The following is a 21581-nucleotide window of genomic DNA, read 5'->3' as shown; positions in this document are numbered from 1 at the left end:
TCTGGGGAGTCTGTCTAATCCCCTGCAAGGAGAGAGACAGGCATCATCTGGGGAGTCTGTCTAATCCCCTGCAAGGAGGGAGACAGGCATCATCTGGGGAGTCTGTCTAATCCCCTGCAAGGAGAGAGACAGGCATCATCTGGGGAGTCTGTCTAATCCCCTGCAATGAGAGAGACAGGCATCATCTGGGGAGTCTGTCTAATCCCCTGCAATGAGAGAGGCAGGCATCATCTGGGGAGTCTGTCTAATCCCCTGCAAGGAGAGAGGCAGGCATCATCTGGGGAGTCTGTCTCATCCCCTGCAAGGAGGGAGACAGGCATCATCTGGGGAGTCTGTCTAATCCCCTGCAATGAGAGAGGCAGGCATCATCTGGGGAGTCTGTCTAATCCCCTGCAAGGAGGGAGACAGGCATCATCTGGGGAGTCTGTCTAATCCCCTGCAAGGAGAGAGACAGGCATCATCTGGGGAGTCTGTCTAATCCCCTGCAATGAGAGAGACAGGCATCATCTGGGGAGTCTGTCTAATCCCCTGCAAGGAGAGAGACAGGCATCATCTGGGGAGTCTGTCTAATCCCCTGCAATGAGAGAGACAGGCATCATCTGGGGAGTCTGTCTAATCCCCTGCAAGGAGAGAGACAGGCATCATCTGGGGAGTCTGTCTAATCCCCTGCAAGGAGGGAGACAGGCATCATCTGGGGAGTCTGTCTAATCCCCTGCAAGGAGAGAGACAGGCATCATCTGGGGAGTCTGTCTAATCCCCTGCAATGAGAGAGACAGGCATCATCTGGGGAGTCTGTCTAATCCCCTGCAAGGAGAGAGACAGGCATCATCTGGGGAGTCTGTCTAATCCCCTGCAAGGAGAGAGACAGGCATAATATTACAATACTGTATTAATTTAATTTAATATATATTCCTGTTTGATATTCAATTCATGCATATAATTAAATTGGACATGGTCTCCTTTATAATATGCCAGTGTTGGTTTTGTATCCTTACGTCAGGATGAAGTAGTCTAGACCTTCTAATCTAGTTGTATTGCATCATATATCGCCTAGCAATATTAGTTATCAATGCATAAAGTGAATATAAATAAATATAAAACCAAGCTATCTTGAACATCAGTGTCATTTAATTATACGTGTGTTAAAAGATGCATTTATCACAATGCAAGCGTGCTCATTGGAAGTTCAACAGCAGCAGGCTTAATGCAATGCGATACCGGCTTCACAGTGAAACACCTTCTGGCTATTTATCATTCTTAAACAGAAAGCAAAATAGGTAGCAAAACATCCACTTAGGTTGGAGTCATTAAAACTCCACAAATGTCTTGTTAACAAACTATAGTTTGGGCAAGTTGTTTAGGACATCTACTTTGTGCAACGGCACAAGTAATTTCTTTCCAACAATTGTTTACAGACAGATTATTTCACTTATAATTCACTCTATCACAATTCCAGTGGGTCAGAAGTGTACATGCAGTAAGTTGACTGTGCCTTTAAACAGCTTGGAAAATTCCAGAAAATTATTGCATGGCTTTAGAGAAGCTTCTGATGGGCTAATTGACATAATTTGAGTCAATTGGAGGTGTACCTGTGGATGTATTTCAAGGCCTCATGGGAAAATCAAAAGAAATCAGCCAAGATCTCAGAAAAAAATTCAAGTCTGGTTCATCCTTGGGAGCAATTTCCAAACGACTGAAGGTACCACGTTCATCTGTACAAACAATAGTACACAAGTATAAACACCATGGGACCACGCAGCCGTCATACCGCTCAGGAAGGAGACGCGTTTGGTACTTTTGTGTGAAAAGTGCAAATCAATCCCAGAACAACAGCAAAGGACCTTGTGAAGACGGAGGAAACAGGTACAAAAGTATCTATTTTCACAGTAATGCAAGTCATATTATCGACATGACCTGAAAGGCCGTTCAGCTCCAAAACCGCCATAAAAAAAGCCAGTCTACGATTTGCAACTGCACATGGGGACAAAGATCGTACTTTTTGGAGATATGTCCTCTGGTCCGATGAAACAAAAATATAACTGTTTGGCCATAATGACCATCGTTATGTTTGGAGAAGAAAGGGGTATGCTTGCAAGTCAAAGAACACCATTCCAACCTTGAAGCACGGGGGTGGCAGCATCATGTTGTGGGGGTGGCAGCATCATGTTGTGGGGGTGGCAGCATCATGTTGTGGGGGTGGCAGCATCATGTTGTGGGGGTGGCAGCATCATGTTGTGGGGGTGGCAGCATCATGTTGTGGGGGTGGCAGCATCATGTTGTGGGGGTAGCAGCATCATGTTGTGGGGGTGGCAGCATCATGTTGTGGGGGTGGCAGCATCATGTTGTGGGGGTGGCAGCATCATGTTGTGGGGGTGCTTTGCTGCAGGAGGGACTGGTGCACTTCACAAAATAGATGGCATCATGAGGTAGGGATATTATGTTGATATATTGAATCAACATCTTAAGACATCAGTCAGGAAGTTAAAGCTTGGTCGCAAATGGGTCTTCCAAATTGACAATGACCCCAAGCATACTTCCAAAGTTGTGGCAAAATGGCTTAAGGACAACAAAGTCAAGGTTTTAGAGTGGCCATCACAAAGCCCTCACCTCAATCCTATAGAAAATATGTGGGCAGAACTGAAAAAGCGTGTGCGAGCAAGGAGGCCTAAAACCTGACTCAGTTACACCAGCTCTATCAGGAGGAATGGGCCAATATTCACCCAACTTATTGTGGGAAGTTTGTGGAAGGCTACCCGAAATGTTTGACCAAAGTTAAACAATTTAAAGGCAATGCAACCTAATACTAATTGAGTGTATGTAAACTTCTGACCCACTGGGAATGTGATGAAAGAAATAAAAGCTGAAATAAATCATTCTCTCTACTATTATTCTGACATGTCACATTCTTAAAATAACGTTGTGATCCTAACTGACCGAAGACAGGGAATTGTTTAGTAGGATTAAATGTCAGGAATTGTGAAAAACTTTAAATGTATTTGGGTAAGGTGTATGTAAACTTCTGACTTCAACTGTATCTGTGACCAATAGATTCATATCCATAGATTAGGGCCTAATCAATTGATTTCAATTGACTGATTTCCTTACATGAACTGTAACTCAGTGAAACCTAAAAAGAATTGTGGCATTTTGTGTTTATATTTTTGTTCATTATATATGAGCACCAATACTTCCATGTGTTACGTTGATGATCTAGTAACACTTAAAGGGACAGTACACTAGGTAGGTCTATCAAACCATACACACCTCAAATCAACTTTGTATCGCTTTGTTTTTTAGATAAATCATTAATTGTGAGTGACATGGGATTTAGGTGTGCAGCACATCAGAAAGATGTGTAGGTGAGCAGTGGAGTGGGTGGAGTGGAAAGGAGATTTTTTTACCAGGTTTTGGTGAAGATGCTGGGAAGTTTCAGTGTCCAGTGGTGTGAAATTAAGGACAAAGTGATCAACGATGGTTAATAGCATTCAGACAATGTGCACAATGAGAAGTAGCATAACATACCATAACATCAGATAAGGACCCAGAGGAGGGAGAACACTATATTTGATAGATATAGCATAACATACCATAACATCAGTTAAGAACTGGTCGTCTAGTGCATTCTGAACAGAGAGTAAAAGGTGCCGATTTCTGGGCGCGGAAGAATAGATTCAAGGCTTAATGTACAGACAAGGGTATGGTAGGAAAAACTGAAAGTTTTGTGATTATGCTGCGGGACTTAGAGGTCTTTTATGGTTTAGTACGGTACCCTGCATCACCACTCCATTGCTCCAGACCAGTAGAAGGAGATTTAGGAGAGTTAGAGCACTGATTCTTTTTTGGGGTCCCAAGATGCTAGTGTCTCTAAAAATACACTTGTTTTTTTCTTACTACTCGTAAGCTACTCGTAAGCTACTTACTACTCGCATTACTTACTAAAACTGTTATACTAAGGTTTTGATTCTAAATACATTTAGACTACAATTAGGGTGTGGATATGTTAGGATTATTTTGCTCTCACTGTAGTATTGTAGAATACTACCGACCGGTTATGTCGTACAGCGTCCAAGTGGCACAGTGGTCTAAGACTCTGCAGATGCTGGTTCAATACCTGCGACCGGTTGACCCATGTTAGGCTTTTAGTTTCTCTCCCTCTAAAAACAGAAATGAATAATTCTAAATAACGAACTGGCTTTATTTACAAATTAGTGAGAATGTCTCACCTCATGTTCAAGAATGTCCTTTTTCTTGCTCACTCTAGGTTAAATTAAAACTTCTCCAAATATCATTATTTTTTAAACAAAGCAATTATTATTATTAATAAATGAATTTAGAATTATATAAAAGCCCCTTAGATATTCTCACAGAGCCTAATGAAAAACGCCCCTTAAATATGAATTTAGAATCCTCCAATCCTTGTATGCTCTTAGTACTGGAGCCTCGACCGTCACGTTGTACAGCGCCATATTTTCCGTTCCATCCTAACGGAAACCCGGAGGGTTTCGTTTTTCTTGGAATTGAAACACCATAATATTAATCCAATTAATTAAGCTAAAAATGTTTAAATCAATCCCATATACTATGTTCTTAAAAAAAAGGTCTTAAATTCTCTAGTAATGCCAATATTGAAGACTATCAAATGCTTTTCAAATATGCCCTCTGGTGGTCAAACTAGCACTAACTAGCATTAAAGGTAAAAATGTCTGACATTTAAATAACGTGCCATAGAATTCTACAGCAGCCCCCAAGGTGTGCTGCAGTATAATGTATAAAGGAGGAACCACTGTAAGGAAATCAGTCAATTTAAATCAATTGATTAGGCCCTAATCTATGGATATGCATCTATTGGACACAGATACCTTAAAAAAGGTAAGGGCATGGATCAGAAAACCAGTCACTATCTGGAATGACCACCATTTGCCTCATGTAGCATGACATCGCCTTCACATAAAGTTGATCAGGCTGTTGATTGTGGCCCGTGGAAGGTTGTCCCACTCCTTTTCAATGTCTGTGAGAAGTTGCTGGATATTTTCTGTCGTACACGTTGATCCAGAGCATCCCGAACATGCTCAATGGGTGACATGTAAAAGAAAAGGCTTTTTAAGAAAATCCAAAGGGTGTGTGATGTATGTCCCTACCCCGTGAACAATCCAATGTTGGTTTGTGGTGGCGAGGTCACATGGTGTTACGCACGCCTCTATGAAGAGGGAACGCAACACCCTGCTACAACTAAACTCTCCGTGAAGTGAAAAAGGTCACATGGTCAAGGAGATATATGGAAGTGATTTTTCACAAATAAACTCTGCAAAAAAAGAAACGGCCCTTTTTCAGGATCTTGTCTTTACAAAGAAATTCGAAAAAATCCAAATAACTTCACAGATCTTCATTGTAAAAGGTTTAAACACTGTTTCTAATGCTTGTTCAATGAAACATAAACAATTAATGAACATGCACCTGTGCAACGGTCGTTAAGACTCAAACAGCTTACAGACAGTAAGCAATTAAGGTCACAGTTATGAAAACATAGGACACTAAAGAGGCCTTTCTACTGACTCTGAAAAACACCAAAATAAAGATGCCCAGGGTCCCTGCTCATCTGCGTGAAGGTGCCTTAGGCATGCTGCAAGGAGGCATGAGGACTGCAGATCTGGCCAGAGCAATACATTGCAATGTCCACACAATGAGATGCCTGAGACAGCGCTACAGGGAGACGGGAGGGACAGATGATTATCCTCGCTGTGGCTGACCACTTGTAACAACACCTGCACAGGATCGGTACATCCGAACATCACACTTGTGGGACAGGTACAGGATGGCAACAACAACTGCCCGAGTTACACCAGGAACACACAATCCCTCCATCAGTGCTCAGACTGTCCGCAATAGGCTGAGAGAGGCTGGACTGAGGGCTTATAGGCCTGTTGTAAGACAGGTCGTCACCAGACATCACAATCCCTCCATCAGTGCTCAGACTGTCCTCAATAGGCTGAGAGAGGCTGGACTGAGGGCTTGTAGGCCTGTTGTAAGGCAGGTCCTCACCAGACATCACCGGCAACAATGTCGCCTATGGGCACAATGTATATGAGATTGCTAAGTAACTGTGGTTGAAGAGCTATTGACATTTGTCCATTTGATTTGAATAGTGTGATCATGCACTCTGTTGACATTCCCCAACTCGTTGCAAAGACGGTGCGCCAGGAAACTCAGGTTGGAATCAGGAAATGATGACCTGTGGAATGTTGTACATCTGTTTTCCTTCATCGGGTATGACGCTCAAATCGTGCTCGAGCTATTTTATTGGCAGGTCCGAATGTCAGACGAATATCGAAAGTCAAACCAACTTTACCACGTTAACGGCTGCAGCTGAGAGCGCGCGTAGCGTCGTGTGTCTGTGATTGGACCCCTGGTTTTAATGTCTATGGATTGGACTCCTGGTTTCAATTTCTGTGATTGGACCCCTGGTTTTAATGTCTATGGATTGGATTCATCCGCAAATGTCTCACACTCCGTGCGCAGGTGGACGAACGGGGACCGGACTAGCGAGCGAGCATGGGGAGAGAACTCAACCGTTACAGGACAGGAAGAGCCGCTCAAATAGAAATAGAGGACATTTTCAAGCTGTCATAAGCCGCAAGGTTTGACATCAAAATAACCATTTCTTTTTTAATTGTATTTACGATATAATTAGCCTAGTCTAATTTCAATTTCTGTGTATAGCGTTACATTTCTTGACGAACGCTCTAGACTTTGTATGTTAACCTACTGTTTGTAGCCTGTATTATTTTATATCTGGCAAAAGTTAAGACTATTTCGAAGGATGTTTTTCTTTTCCCATTTTTTTCAAACCGTGCTTTAGTATCTACCCTAACGGGGGAATCACCGCAGAACAACAGACGTGGTTTTTAATATCTTCCTCCGGTGACAATTTCAACATCGAGAAGGCATTCATCTCGGCGTACATCAAACTACACTCACGATTCCGACAGTTAAAATTAATGTCGCCTTCCAGAATGGACTTCGTATGCCTTTACTTTCTCCAGATGGTCCTTATTGGTGAGTACAACACGTCGGACATTATTTTGAATTAAAAGACTGTAAAGTCCTTGCGCTGGTCAGACTAATCGGGGGGATGAGGGGGGCAAAATGTATTTGGCTGGGGTAATTGAATCAGTATGTACAATATTCTCATCCATCTAGATTATTCTGAAGAAACAGACATACTACAGTTCTGACTCTATTTCTATGGAATGACCGTAAAGTATTGCTTATTGTTTTGTGGATGAGGGATTATTGCAAATTGATGTAGATGCGTAATAGTCTGCATATACCAAAGCCATGTTGTACAGGGTCGCAGGCTAAACAGAGTGTGAAGCAAGAATTCTGGAGTTACCTTTACACCATTGCACTTCATAGACCCTCATTTAATGTTATTTGTTTTGGGCTTTAATTTCAGTAGTTTATGAAGATGTTTCTGTCCTGCACATTTGGCTCTAGTGGGGTGAATGAATCAATGTGTGTGTGTGTGCGTGCGTGTGTGCGTGTGTGTGCGTGTGTGTGTGTGTGTGCGTGCGTGTGTGTGTGTGTGTGTGTGTGTGTGTGTGTGTGTGTGTGTGTGTGTGTGTGTGTGTGTGTGTGTGTGTGTGTGTGTGCGTGTGTGTGTGTGAACCATAGACATGAGAAATAGTGGTGCTGAGGATGCTGCAGCACCTCCTGAAAAATCACACCAAAAAATATATTTTTGGAAAAAACTCATTTTGTTTTACTAAAGTAGTGCAGTGGGTCTTTCTTTGTATTAACAGACTGATATTATATCAATAGTAGACATCTGTATTGCAGGCAAAAACATTTCAGTATCTTCGCTTTGGCAGAAAAGGTATTTGTATAATAAAGAGCAGTATCTTGCAGGCTTCAACAGTTGTAATTGTAAGAGTTGCTTCTCTTACTCTGTGATGTCGCTCTAATGGTTTAAAGAAAGAGCATTGTGGCAGTTGGTAGAGCATGGCTCTTGCAATGTTGTGGATTTGATTCTCACAGGGGACCAGTATTAAAAAGTATGAAAATGTGCATTGTGGCAGTTGGTAGAGCATTTTTTTTTAAAGTAGTGTACTGGGTCTTTACTAGTCCTGTTTTAAAGTAGTTCGATCCCCGGGACCACCCATACGTAGAATGTAAGTCGCTTTGGATAAAAGCGTCTGCTAAATGGCATATATTATTATTATTATTATTTATTATATTATTAGTGTACTGGGTCTTTACTAGTCCTGTATTAAAGTAGTGTACTGGGCCTTTACTAGTCCTTTACTAGTCCTGTATTAAAGTAGTGTACTGGGTCTTTACTAGCCCTTTACTAGTCCTGTATTAAAGTAGTGTACTGGGTCTTTACTAGTCCTTTACTAGTCCTGTATTAAAGTAGTGTACTGGGTCTTTACTAGTCCTTTACTAGTCCTGTACTAAAGTAGTGTACTGGGTCTTTACTAGTCCTGTATTAAAGTAGTGTACTGGGTCTTTACTAGTCCTTTACTAGTCCTGTATTAAAGTAGTGTACTGGGTCTTTACTAGTCCTGTATTAAAGTAGTGTACTGGGTCTTTACTAGTCCTGTATTAAAGTAGTGTACTGGGTCTTTACTAGTCCTTTACTAGTCCTGTATTAAAGTAGTGTACTGGGTCTTTACTAGTCCTGTATTAAAGTAGTGTACTGGGTCTTTACTAGTCCTGTTTTAAAGTAGTGTACTGGGTCTTTACTAGCCCTTTACTAGTCCTGTATTAAAGTAGTGTACTGGGTCTTTACTAGTCCTTTACTAGTCCTGTATTAAAGTAGTGTACTGGGTCTTTACTAGTCCTTTACTAGTCCTGTACTAAAGTAGTGTACTGGGTCTTTACTAGTCCTGTACTAAAGTAGTGTACTGGGTCTTTACTAGTCCTTTACTAGTCCTGTACTAAAGTAGTGTACTGGGTCTTTACTAGTCCTTTACTAGTCCTGTACTAAAGTAGTGTACTGGGTCTTTACTAGTCCTTTACTAGTCCTGTACTAGTCCTGTACTAAAGTAGTGTACTGGGTCTTTACTAGTCCTTTACTAGTCCTGTATTAAAGTAGTGTACTGGGTCTTTACTAGTCCTTTACTAGTCCTGTATTAAATAGTGTACTGGGTCTTTACTAGTCCTTTACTAGTCCTATATTAAATAGTGTACTGGGTCTTTACTAGTCCTGTATTAAAGTAGTGTACTGGGTCTTTACTAGTCCTATATTAAAGAAGTGTACTGGGTCTTTACTAGTCCTTTACTAGTCCTGTATTAAAGTAGTGTACTGGGTCTTTACTAGTCCTGTATTAAAGTAGTGTACTGGGTCTTTACTAGTCCTGTATTAAAGTAGTGTACTGGGTCTTTACTAGTCCTTTACTAGTCCTGTATTAAAGTAGTGTACTGGGTCTTTACTAGTCCTGTATTAAAGTAGTGTACTGGGTCTTTACTAGTCCTGTTTTAAAGTAGTGTACTGGGTCTTTACTAGTCCTGTATTAAAGTAGTGCACTGGGTCTTTACTAGTCCTGTATTAAAGTAGTGTACTGGGTCTTTACTAGTCCTGTTTTAAAGTAGTGTACTGGGTCTTTACTAGTCCTTTACTAGTCCTGTATTAAAGTAGTGTACTGGGTCTTTACTAGTCCTGTATTAAAGTAGTGTACTGGGTCTTTACTAGTCCTATATTAAAGAAGTGTACTGGGTCTTTACTAGTCCTGTTTTAAAGTAGTGTACTGGGTCTTTACTAGTCCTTTACTAGTCCTGTATTAAAGTAGTGTACTGGTTCTTTACTAGTCCTGTATTAAAGTAGTGTACTGGGTCTTTACTAGTCCTTTACTAGTCCTGTACTAAAGTAGTGTACTGGGTCTTTACTAGTCCTGTATTAAAGTAGTGTACTGGGTCTTTACTAGTCCTGTATTAAAGAAGTGTACTGGGTCTTTACTAGTCCTTTACTAGTCCTGTACTAAAGTAGTGTACTGGGTCTTTACTAGTCCTGTATTAAAGTAGTGTACTGGGTCTTTACTAGTCCTTTACTAGTCCTGTATTAAAGAAGTGTACTGGGTCTTTACTAGCCCTTTACTAGTCCTGTACTAAAGTAGTGTACTGGGTCTTTACTAGTCCTGTATTAAAGTAGTGTACTGGGTCTTTACTAGTCCTTTACTAGTCCTGTATTAAAGAAGTGTACTGGGTCTTTACTAGTCCTTTACTAGTCCGGTATTAAAGTAGTGTACTGGGTCTTTACTAGTCCTTTACTAGTCCGGTATTAAAGTAGTGTACTGGGTCTTTACTAGTCCTTTACCAGTCCTGTATTAAAGTAGTCTACTGGGTCTTTACTAGTCCTGTATTAAAGTAGTGTACTGGGTCTTTACTAGTCCTTTACTAGTCCTGTATTAAAGTAGTGTACTGGGTCTTTACTAGTCCTGTATTAAAGTAGTGTACTGGTTCTTTACTAGTCCCGTATTAAAGTAGTGTACTGGGTCTTTACTAGTCCTGTATTAAAGTAGTGTACTGGGTCATTACTAGTCCTGTATTAAAGTAGTGTACTGGGTCTTTACTAGTCCTGTTTTAAAGTAGTGTACTGGGTCTTTACTAGTCCTTTACTAGTCCTGTATTAAAGTAGTGTACTGGGTCTTTACTAGTCCTGTTTTAAAGTAGTGTACTGGGTCTTTACTAGTCCTTTACTAGTCCTGTACTAAAGTAGTGTACTGGGTCTTTACTAGTCCTGTATTAAAGAAGTGTACTGGGTCTTTACTAGTCCTTTACTAGTCCTGTATTAAAGTAGTGTACTGGGTCTTTACTAGTCCTTTACTAGTCCTGTACTAAAGTAGTGTACTGGGTCTTTACTAGTCCTTTACTAGTCCTGTATTAAAGTAGTGTACTGGGTCTTTACTAGTCCTTTACTAGTCCTGTATTAAAGTAGTGTACTGGGTCTTTACTAGTCCTTTACTAGTCCTGTACTAAAGTAGTGTACTGGGTCTTTACTAGTCCTGTATTAAAGTAGTGTACTGGGTCTTTACTAGTCCTGTATTAAAGTAGTGTACTGGGTCTTTACTAGTCCTGTATTAAAGTAGTGTACTGGGTCTTTACTAGTCCTTTACTAGTCCTGTATTAAAGTAGTGTACTGGGTCTTTACTAGTCCTGTATTAAAGTAGTGTACTGGGTCTTTACTAGTCCTTTACTAGTCCTGTATTAAAGTAGTGTACTGGGTCTTTACTAGTCCTGTATTAAAGTAGTGTACTGGGTCTTTACTAGTCCTTTACTAGTCCTGTATTAAAGTAGTGTACTGGGTCTTTACTAGTCCTGTATTAAAGTAGTGTACTGGGTCTTTACTAGTCCTGTATTAAAGTAGTGTACTGGGTCTTTACTAGTCCTGTATTAAAGTAGTGTACTGGGTCTTTACTAGTCCTGTATTACAGTAGTGTACTGGGTCTTTACTAGTCCTTTACTAGTCCTGTATTAAAGTAGTGTACTGGGTCTTTACTAGTCCTGTATTAAAGTAGTGTACTGGGTCTTTACTAGTCCTGTATTAAAGTAGTGTACTGGGTCTTTACTAGTCCTGTATTAAAGTAGTGTACTGGGTCTTTACTAGTCCTGTATTACAGTAGTGTACTGGGTCTTTACTAGTCCTTTACTAGTCCTGTATTAAAGTAGTGTACTGGGTCTTTACTAGTCCTGTATTAAAGTAGTGTACTGGGTCTTTACTAGTCCTGTATTAAAGTAGTGTACTGGGTCTTTACTAGTCCTTTACTAGTCCTGTATTAAGGTAGTGTACTGGGTCTTTACTAGTCCTGTATTAAAGTAGTGTACTGGGTCTTTACTAGTCCTTTACTAGTCCTGTATTAAAGTAGTGTACTGGTTCTTTACTAGTCCCGTATTAAAGTAGTGTACTGGGTCTTTACTAGTCCTGTTTTAAAGTAGTGTACTGGGTCTTTACTAGTCCTTTACTAGTCCTGTATTAAAGTAGTGTACTGGTTCTTTACTAGTCCTGTTTTAAAGTAGTGTACTGGGCCTTTACTAGTCCTTTACTAGTCCTGTATTAAAGGAGTGTACTGGGTCTTTACTAGTCCTGTGTTAAAGTAGTGTACTGGGTCTTTACTAGTCCTGTGTTAAAGTAGTGTACTGGGTCTTTACTAGTCCTGTATTAAAGTAGTGTACTGGGTCTTTACTAGTCCTTTACTAGTCCTGTATTAAAGTAGTGTACTGGGCCTTTACTAGTCCTTTACTAGTCCTGTATTAAAGTAGTGCACTGGTTCTTTACTAGTCCTTTACTAGTCCTTTACTAGTCCTGTATTAAAGTAGTGTACTAGACCTTTACTAGTCCTATATTAAATAGTGTACTAGACCTTTACTAGTCCTATATTAAACAGTGTACTGGGCCTTTACTAGTCCTATATTAAATAGTGTACTGGGCCTTTACTAGTCCTATATTAAATAGTGTACTGGGCCTTTACTAGTCCTATATTAAATAGTGTACTGGGCCTTTACTAGTCCTTTACTAGTCCTATATTAAAAAGTGTACCGTGCCTTTACTAGTCCTATATTAAATAGTGTACCGTGCCTTTACTAGTCCTATATTAAATAGTGTACTGGGCCTTTACTAGTCCTATATTAAATAGTGTACTGGGCCTTTACTAGTCCTATATTAAATAGTGTACTGGGCCTTTACTAGTCCTATATTAAATAGTGTACTGGGTCTTTACTAGTCCTTTACTAGTCCTGTATTAAGGTAGTGTACTGGGCCTTTACTAATCCTATATTAAATAGTGTACTGGGCCTTTACTAGTCCTATATTAAATAGTGTACTGGGCCTTTACTAGTCCTATATTCAATAGTGTACTGGGCCTTTACTAGTCCTATATTAAATAGTGTACTGGGCCTTTACTAGTCCTTTACTAGTCCTATATTAAATAGTGTACCGTTCCTTTACTAGTCCTATATTAGTGTACTGTGCCTTTACTAGTCCTATATTAAATAGTGTACTGGGCCTTTACTAGTCCTTTACTAGTCCTATATTAAATAGTGTACTGGGCCTTTACTAGTCCTATATTAGTGTACTGTGCCTTTACTAGTCCTATATTAAATAGTGTACCATGCCTTTACTAGTCCTATATTAAATAGCGTACTGGGCCTTTACTAGTCCTTTATTAGTCCTTTACTAGTCCTATATTAAATAGTGTACTGGGCCTTTACTAGTCCTATATTAAATAGTGTACTGGGCTTTTACTAGTCCTATATTAAATAGTGTACCGTGCCTTTACTAGTCCTATATTAAATAGTGTACCGTGCCTTTACTAGTCCTATATTAAATAGTGTACTGGGCCTTTACTAGTCCTTTACTAGTCCTTTACTAGTCCTATATTAAATAGTGTACTAGTCCTTTACTAGTCCTATATTAAATAGTGTACTGGGCTTTTACTAGTCCTATATTAAATAGTGTACTGGGCCTTTACTAGTCCTATATTAAATAGTGTACTGGGCCTTTACTAGTCCTATATTAAATAGTGTACTGGGCCTTTACTAGTCCTGTATTAAAGTAGTGTACTGGGCCTTTACTAGTCCTATATTAAATAGTGTACTGGGCCTTTACTAGTCCTGTATTAAAGTAGTGTACTGGGCCTTTACTAGTCCTATATTAAATAGTGTACTGGGCCTTTACTAGTCCTTTACTAGTCCTATATTAAAAAGTGTACCGTGCCTTTACTAGTCCTGTATTAAATAGTGTACCGTGCCTTTACTAGTCCTATATTAAATAGTGTACTGGGCCTTTACTAGTCCTATATTAAATAGTGTACCGTGCCTTTACTAGTCCTATATTAAATAGTGTACTGGGCCTTTACTAGTCCTATATTAAATAGTGTACTGGGCCTTTACTAGTCCTATATTAAATAGTGTACTGGGCCTTTACTAGTCCTATATTAAATAGTGTACTGGGTCTTTACTAGTCCTTTACTAGTCCTGTATTAAGGTAGTGTACTGGGCCTTTACTAATCCTATATTAAATAGTGTACTGGGCCTTTACTAGTCCTATATTAAATAGTGTACTGGGCCTTTACTAGTCCTATATTCAATAGTGTACTGGGCCTTTACTAGTCCTATATTAAATAGTGTACTGGGCCTTTACTAGTCCTTTACTAGTCCTATATTAAATAGTGTACCGTTCCTTTACTAGTCCTATATTAGTGTACTGTGCCTTTACTAGTCCTATATTAAATAGTGTACTGGGCCTTTACTAGTCCTTTACTAGTCCTATATTAAATAGTGTACTGGGCCTTTACTAGTCCTATATTAGTGTACTGTGCCTTTACTAGTCCTATATTAAATAGTGTACCATGCCTTTACTAGTCCTATATTAAATAGCGTACTGGGCCTTTACTAGTCCTTTATTAGTCCTTTACTAGTCCTATATTAAATAGTGTACTGGGCCTTTACTAGTCCTATATTAAATAGTGTACTGGGCTTTTACTAGTCCTATATTAAATAGTGTACCGTGCCTTTACTAGTCCTATATTAAATAGTGTACCGTGCCTTTACTAGTCCTATATTAAATAGTGTACTGGGCCTTTACTAGTCCTTTACTAGTCCTTTACTAGTCCTATATTAAATAGTGTACTAGTCCTTTACTAGTCCTATATTAAATAGTGTACTGGGCTTTTACTAGTCCTATATTAAATAGTGTACTGGGCCTTTACTAGTCCTATATTAAATAGTGTACTGGGCCTTTACTAGTCCTATATTAAATAGTGTACTGGGCCTTTACTAGTCCTGTATTAAAGTAGTGTACTGGGCCTTTACTAGTCCTATATTAAATAGTGTACTGGGCCTTTACTAGTCCTTTACTAGTCCTATATTAAAAAGTGTACCGTGCCTTTACTAGTCCTGTATTAAATAGTGTACCGTGCCTTTACTAGTCCTATATTAAATAGTGTACTGGGCCTTTACTAGTCCTATATTAAATAGTGTAACGTGCCTTTACTAGTCCTATATTAAATAGTGTACTGGGCCTTTACTAGTCCTATATTAAATAGTGTACTGGGCCTTTACTAGTCCTATATTAAATAGTGTACTGGGCCTTTACTAGTCCTATATTAAATAGTGTACTGGGTCTTTACTAGTCCTTTACTAGTCCTGTATTAAGGTAGTGTACTGGGCCTTTACTAATCCTATATTAAATAGTGTACTGGGCCTTTACTAGTCCTATATTAAATAGTGTACTGGGCCTTTACTAGTCCTATATTCAATAGTGTACTGGGCCTTTACTAGTCCTATATTAAATAGTGTACTGGGCCTTTACTAGTCCTTTACTAGTCCTATTTTAAATAGTGTACCGTTCCTTTACTAGTCCTATATTAAATAGTGTACTGGGCCTTTACTAGTCCTATATTAGTGTACTGTGCCTTTACTAGTCCTATATTAAATAGTGTACCATGCCTTTACTAGTCCTATATTAAATAGCGTACTGGGCCTTTACTAGTCCTTTATTAGTCCTTTACTAGTCCTATATTAAATAGTGTACTGGGCCTTTACTAGTCCTATATTAGTGTACTGTGCCTTTACTAGTCCTATATTAAATAGTGTACCATGCCTTTACTAGTCCTATATTAAATAGCGTACTTGGCCTTTACTAGTCCTTTATTAGTCCTTTACTAGTCCTATATTAAATAGTGTACTGGGCCTTTACTAGTCCTATATTAAATAGTGTACTGGGCTTTTACTAGTCCTATATTAAATAGTGTACCGTGCCTTTACTAGTCCTATATTAAATAGTGTACCGTGCCTTTACTAGTCCTATATTGAATAGTGTACTGGGCCTTTACTAGTCCTTTACTAGTCCTTTACTAGTCCTATATTAAATAGTGTACTGGGCCTTTACTAGTCCTATATTAAATAGTGTACCGTGCCTTTACTAGTCCTATATTAAATAGTGTACTGGGCCTTTACTAGTCCAATATTAAATTGTGTACCGTTCCTTTACTAGTCCTTTACTAGTCCTATATTAAATAGTGTACCGTGCCTTTACTAGTCCTATATTAAATAGTGTACTGGGCCTTTACTAGTCCTATATTAAATAGTGTACCGTGCCTTTACTAGTCCTTTACTAGTCCTTTACTAGTCCTATATTAAATAGTGTACCGTTCCTTTACTAGTCCTTTACTAGTCCTATATTAAATAGTGTAATGGGCCTTTACTAGTCCTATATTAAATAGTGTACTGGGCCTTTACTAGTCCTATATTAAATAGTGTACCGTGCCTTTACTAGTCCTTTACTAGTCCTATATTAAATAGTGTACTAGTCCTTTACTAGTCCTATATTAAATAGTGTACTGGGCCTTTACTAGTCCTATATGAAATAGTGTACCGTGCCTTTATTAGTCCTATATTAAATAGTGTACCGTTCCTTTACTAGTCCTATATTAAATAGTGTACCGTGCCTTTATTAAATAGTGTACTGGGCCTTTACTAGTCCTTTACTAGTCCTATATTAAATAGTGTACCGTGCCTTTACTAGTCCTATATTAAATAGTGTACTGGGCCTTTACTAGTCCTATATTAAATAGTGTACTGGGCCTTTACTAGTCCTTTACTAGTCCTTTACTAGTCCTATATTAAATAGTGTACTGGGCCTTTACTAGTCCTATATTAAATAGTGTACCGTGCCTTTACTAGTCCTTTACTAGTCCTATATTAAATAGTGTACTAGTCCTTTACTAGTCCTATATTAAATAGTGTACTGGGCTTTTACTAGTCCTATATTAAATAGTGTACCGTGCCTTTACTAGTCCTATATTAAATAGTGTACCGTGCCTTTACCAGTCCTATATTAAATAGTGTATTGGGCCTTTACTAGTCCTTTACTAGTCCTTTACTAGTCCTATATTAAATAGTGTACTGGGCCTTTACTAGTCCTATATTAAATAGTGTACCGTTCCTTTACTAGTCCTATATTAAATAGTGTACCGTGCCTTTATTAAATAGTGTACTGGGCCTTTACTAGTCCTTTACTAGTCCTATATTAAATAGTGTACTGGGCCTTTACTAGTCCTTTACTAGTCCTTTACTAGTCCTATATTAAATAGTGTACTGGGCCTTTACTAGTCCTATATTAAATAGTGTACTGGGCCTTTACTAGTCCTTTACTAGTCCTATATTAAAAAGTGTACCGTGCCTTTACTAGTCCTGTATTAAATAGTGTACCGTGACTTTACTAGTCCTATATTAAATAGTGTACTGGGCCTTTACTAGTCCTATATTAAATAGTGTAACGTGCCTTTACTAGTCCTATATTAAATAGTGTACTGGGCCTTTACTAGTCCTATATTAAATAGTGTACTGGGCCTTTACTAGTCCTATATTAAATAGTGTACTGGGCCTTTACTAGTCCTATATTAAATAGTGTACTGGGTCTTTACTAGTCCTTTACTAGTCCTGTATTAAGGTAGTGTACTGGGCCTTTACTAATCCTATATTAAATAGTGTACTGGGCCTTTACTAGTCCTATATTAAATAGTGTACTGGGCCTTTACTAGTCCTATATTCAATAGTGTACTGGGCCTTTACTAGTCCTATATTAAATAGTGTACTGGGCCTTTACTAGTCCTTTACTAGTCCTATATTAAATAGTGTACCGTTCCTTTACTAGTCCTATATTAAATAGTGTACTGGGCCTTTACTAGTCCTATATTAGTGTACTGTGCCTTTACTAGTCCTATATTAAATAGTGTACCATGCCTTTACTAGTCCTATATTAAATAGCGTACTGGGCCTTTACTAGTCCTTTATTAGTCCTTTACTAGTCCTATATTAAATAGTGTACTGGGCCTTTACTAGTCCTATATTAGTGTACTGTGCCTTTACTAGTCCTATATTAAATAGTGTACCATGCCTTTACTAGTCCTATATTAAATAGCGTACTTGGCCTTTACTAGTCCTTTATTAGTCCTTTACTAGTCCTATATTAAATAGTGTACTGGGCCTTTACTAGTCCTATATTAAATAGTGTACTGGGCTTTTACTAGTCCTATATTAAATAGTGTACCGTGCCTTTACTAGTCCTATATTAAATAGTGTACCGTGCCTTTACTAGTCCTATATTAAATAGTGTACTGGGCCTTTACTAGTCCTTTACTAGTCCTTTACTAGTCCTATATTAAATAGTGTACTGGGCCTTTACTAGTCCTATATTAAATAGTGTACCGTGCCTTTACTAGTCCTATATTAAATAGTGTACTGGGCCTTTACTAGTCCAATATTAAATTGTGTACCGTTCCTTTACTAGTCCTTTACTAGTCCTATATTAAATAGTGTACCGTGCCTTTACTAGTCCTATATTAAATAGTGTACTGGGCCTTTACTAGTCCTATATTAAATAGTGTACCGTGCCTTTACTAGTCCTTTACTAGTCCTTTACTAGTCCTATATTAAATAGTGTACCGTTCCTTTACTAGTCCTTTACTAGTCCTATATTAAATAGTGTACTGGGCCTTTACTAGTCCTATATTAAATAGTGTACTGGGCCTTTACTAGTCCTATATTAAATAGTGTACCGTGCCTTTACTAGTCCTTTACTAGTCCTATATTAAATAGTGTAGTAGTCCTTTACTAGTCCTATATTAAATAGTGTACTGGGCCTTTACTAGTCCTATATGAAATAGTGTACCGTGCCTTTATTAGTCCTATATTAAATAGTGTACCGTTCCTTTACTAGTCCTATATTAAATAGTGTACCGTGCCTTTATTAAATAGTGTACTGGGCCTTTACTAGTCCTTTACTAGTCCTATATTAAATAGTGTACCGTGCCTTTACTAGTCCTATATTAAATAGTGTACTGGGCCTTTACTAGTCCTATATTAAATAGTGTACTGGGCCTTTACTAGTCCTTTACTAGTCCTTTACTAGTCCTATATTAAATAGTGTACTGGGCCTTTACTAGTCCTTTACTAGTCCTTTACTAGTCCTATATTAAATAGTGTACTGGGCCTTTACTAGTCCTATATTAAATAGTGTACTGGGCCTTTACTAGTCCTTTACTAGTCCTTTACTAGTCCTATATTAAATAGTGTACTGGGCCTTTACTAGTCCTTTACTAGTCCTTTACTAGTCCTATATTAAATAGTGTACCGTGCCTTTACTAGTCCTTTACTAGTCCTATATTAAATAGTGTACTAGTCCTTTACTAGTCCTATATTAAATAGTGTACTGGGCTTTTACTAGTCCTATATTAAATAGTGTACCGTGCCTTTACTAGTCCTATATTAAATAGTGTACCGTGCCTTTACCAGTCCTATATTAAATAGTGTATTGGGCCTTTACTAGTCCTTTACTAGTCCTTTACTAGTCCTATATTAAATAGTGTACTGGGCCTTTACTAGTCCTATATTAAATAGTGTACCGTTCCTTTACTAGTCCTATATTAAATAGTGTACCGTGCCTTTATTAAATAGTGTACTGGGCCTTTACTAGTCCTTTACTAGTCCTATATTAAATAGTGTACTGGGCCTTTACTAGTCCTTTACTAGTCCTTTACTAGTCCTATATTAAATAGTGTACTGGGCCTTTACTAGTCCTATATTAAATAGTGTACTGGGCCTTTACTAGTCCTATATTAAATAGTGTACTGTTCCTTTACTAGTTCTATATTAAATAGTGTACTAGTCCTTTACTAGTCCTATATTAAATAGTGTACCATGCCTTTACTAGTCCTATATTAAATAGTGTACCGTGCCTTTACTAGTCCTATATTAAATAGTGTACTGGGCCTTTACTAGTCCTTTACTAGTCCTATATTAAATAGTGTACCGTGCCTTTACTAGTCCTATATTAAATAGTGTACTGGGCCTTTACTAGTCCTATATTAAATAGTGTACCGTGCCTTTTCTAGTCCTATATTAAATAGTGTACCGTGCCTTTACTAGTCCTATATTAAATAGTGTACCGTGCCTTTTCTAGTCCTATATTAAATAGTGTACCGTGCCTTTACTAGTCCTATATTAAATAGTGTACTGGGCCTTTACTAGTCCTATATTAAATAGTGTACCGTGCCTTTACTAGTCCTATATTAAATAGTGTACTGGGCCTTTACTAGTCCTATATTAAATAGTGTACTGGGCCTTTACTAGTCCTTTACTAGTCCTGTATTAAATAGTGTACTGGGCCTTTACTAGTCCTATATTAAATAGTGTACTGGGCCTTTGCTAGTCCTTTACTAGTCCTATATTAAATAGTGTACTGGGCCTTTACTAGTCCTTTACTAGTCCTATATTAAATAGTGTACTGGGCCTTTACTAGTCCTATATTAAATAGTGTACTGGGCCTTTACTAGTCCTATATTAAATAGTGTACTGGGCCTTTACTAGTCCTATATTAAATTGTGTACCGTGCCTTTACTAGTCCTATATTAAATAGTGTACTGGGCCTTTCCTAGTCCTTTACTAGTCCTATATTAAATAGTGTACTGGGCCTTTACTAGTCCTATATTAAATTGTGTACCGTGCCTTTACTAGTCCTATATTAAATAGTGTACTGGGCCTTTACTAGTCCTTTACTAGTCCTATATTAAATAGTGTACCGTTCCTTTACTAGTCCTATATTAAATAGTGTACCGTTTCTTTACTAGTCCTATATTAAATAGTGTATCGTTCCTTTACTAGTCCTATATTAAATAGTGTACTGTGCCTTTACTAGTCCTATATTAAATAGTGTACTGGGCCTTTACTAGTCCTTTACTAGTCCTATATTAAATAGTGTACCGTTCCTTTACTAGTCCTATATTAAATAGTGTACTGGGCCTTTACTAGTCCTATATTAAATAGTGGACCGTGCCTTTACTAGTCCTATATTAAATAGTGTACCGTGCCTTTAATAGTCCTATATTAAATAGTGTACTGGGCCTTTACTAGTCCTATATTAAATAGTGTACCATGCCTTTACTAGTCCTTTACTAGTCCTATATTAAATAGTGTACCGTTCCTTTACTAGTCCTATATTAAATAGTGTACTGGGCCTTTACTAGTCCTATATTAAATAGTGTACCGTTCCTTTACTAGTCCTATATTAAATAGTGTACTGGGCCTTTACTAGTCCTATATTAAATAGTGTACTGGGCCTTTACTAAACCTATATTAAATAGTGTACTGGGCCTTTACTAGTCCTATATTAAATAGTGTACTGGGCCTTTACTAGTCCTATATTAAATAGTGTACTGGGCCTTTACTAGTCCTATATTAAATAGTGGACCGTGCCTTTATTATTCCTATATTAGCAATGTCCTCATTGGTGTCAGCTAATGAGGCCCCCAGGAAGACTAGCTGTCCTCATTGGTGTCAGCTAATGAGGCCCCCAGGAAGACTATCTGTCCTCATTGGTGTCAGCTAATGAGGCCCCCAGGAAGACTAGCTGTCCTCATTGGTGTCAGCTAATGAGGCCCCCAGGAAGACTAGCTGTCCTCATTGGCGTCGGCTAATGAGGCCCCCAGGAAGACTAGCTGTCCCCAATGGTGTCAGCTAATAAGGCCCCCAGGAAGACTAGCTGTCCTCATTGGTGTCAGCTAATGAGGCCCCCAGGAAGACTAGCT

The 21581-nt window shown here is 38.4% G+C and overlaps 1 protein-coding gene across 1 annotated transcript in view; it reads left to right on the top strand.

Annotated features, from left to right (window-relative positions):
- Positions 1-6437: 6437 nt before the first annotated feature.
- LOC127925621 (GDNF family receptor alpha-4-like) overlaps positions 6438-21581 on the top strand; it is a gene marked incomplete at its 3' end in the record, with an annotated part of 112472 nt that continues 97328 nt past the window's right edge. Inside the window, exons 1-2 of the mRNA XM_052510644.1 lie at positions 6438-6635; positions 6857-7053. Coding sequence (XP_052366604.1) covers positions 6996-7053 — 58 coding nt within the window. The remainder of the gene's footprint in view (positions 6636-6856; positions 7054-21581) is intronic.

The sequence above is a fragment of the Oncorhynchus keta genome, unplaced genomic scaffold, assembly GCF_023373465.1.
Source record: "Oncorhynchus keta strain PuntledgeMale-10-30-2019 unplaced genomic scaffold, Oket_V2 Un_contig_5928_pilon_pilon, whole genome shotgun sequence".
NCBI classification, from domain to species: Eukaryota; Metazoa; Chordata; class Actinopteri; order Salmoniformes; family Salmonidae; genus Oncorhynchus; species Oncorhynchus keta.
This window is presented reverse-complemented; position numbering and strand designations above follow the sequence as displayed.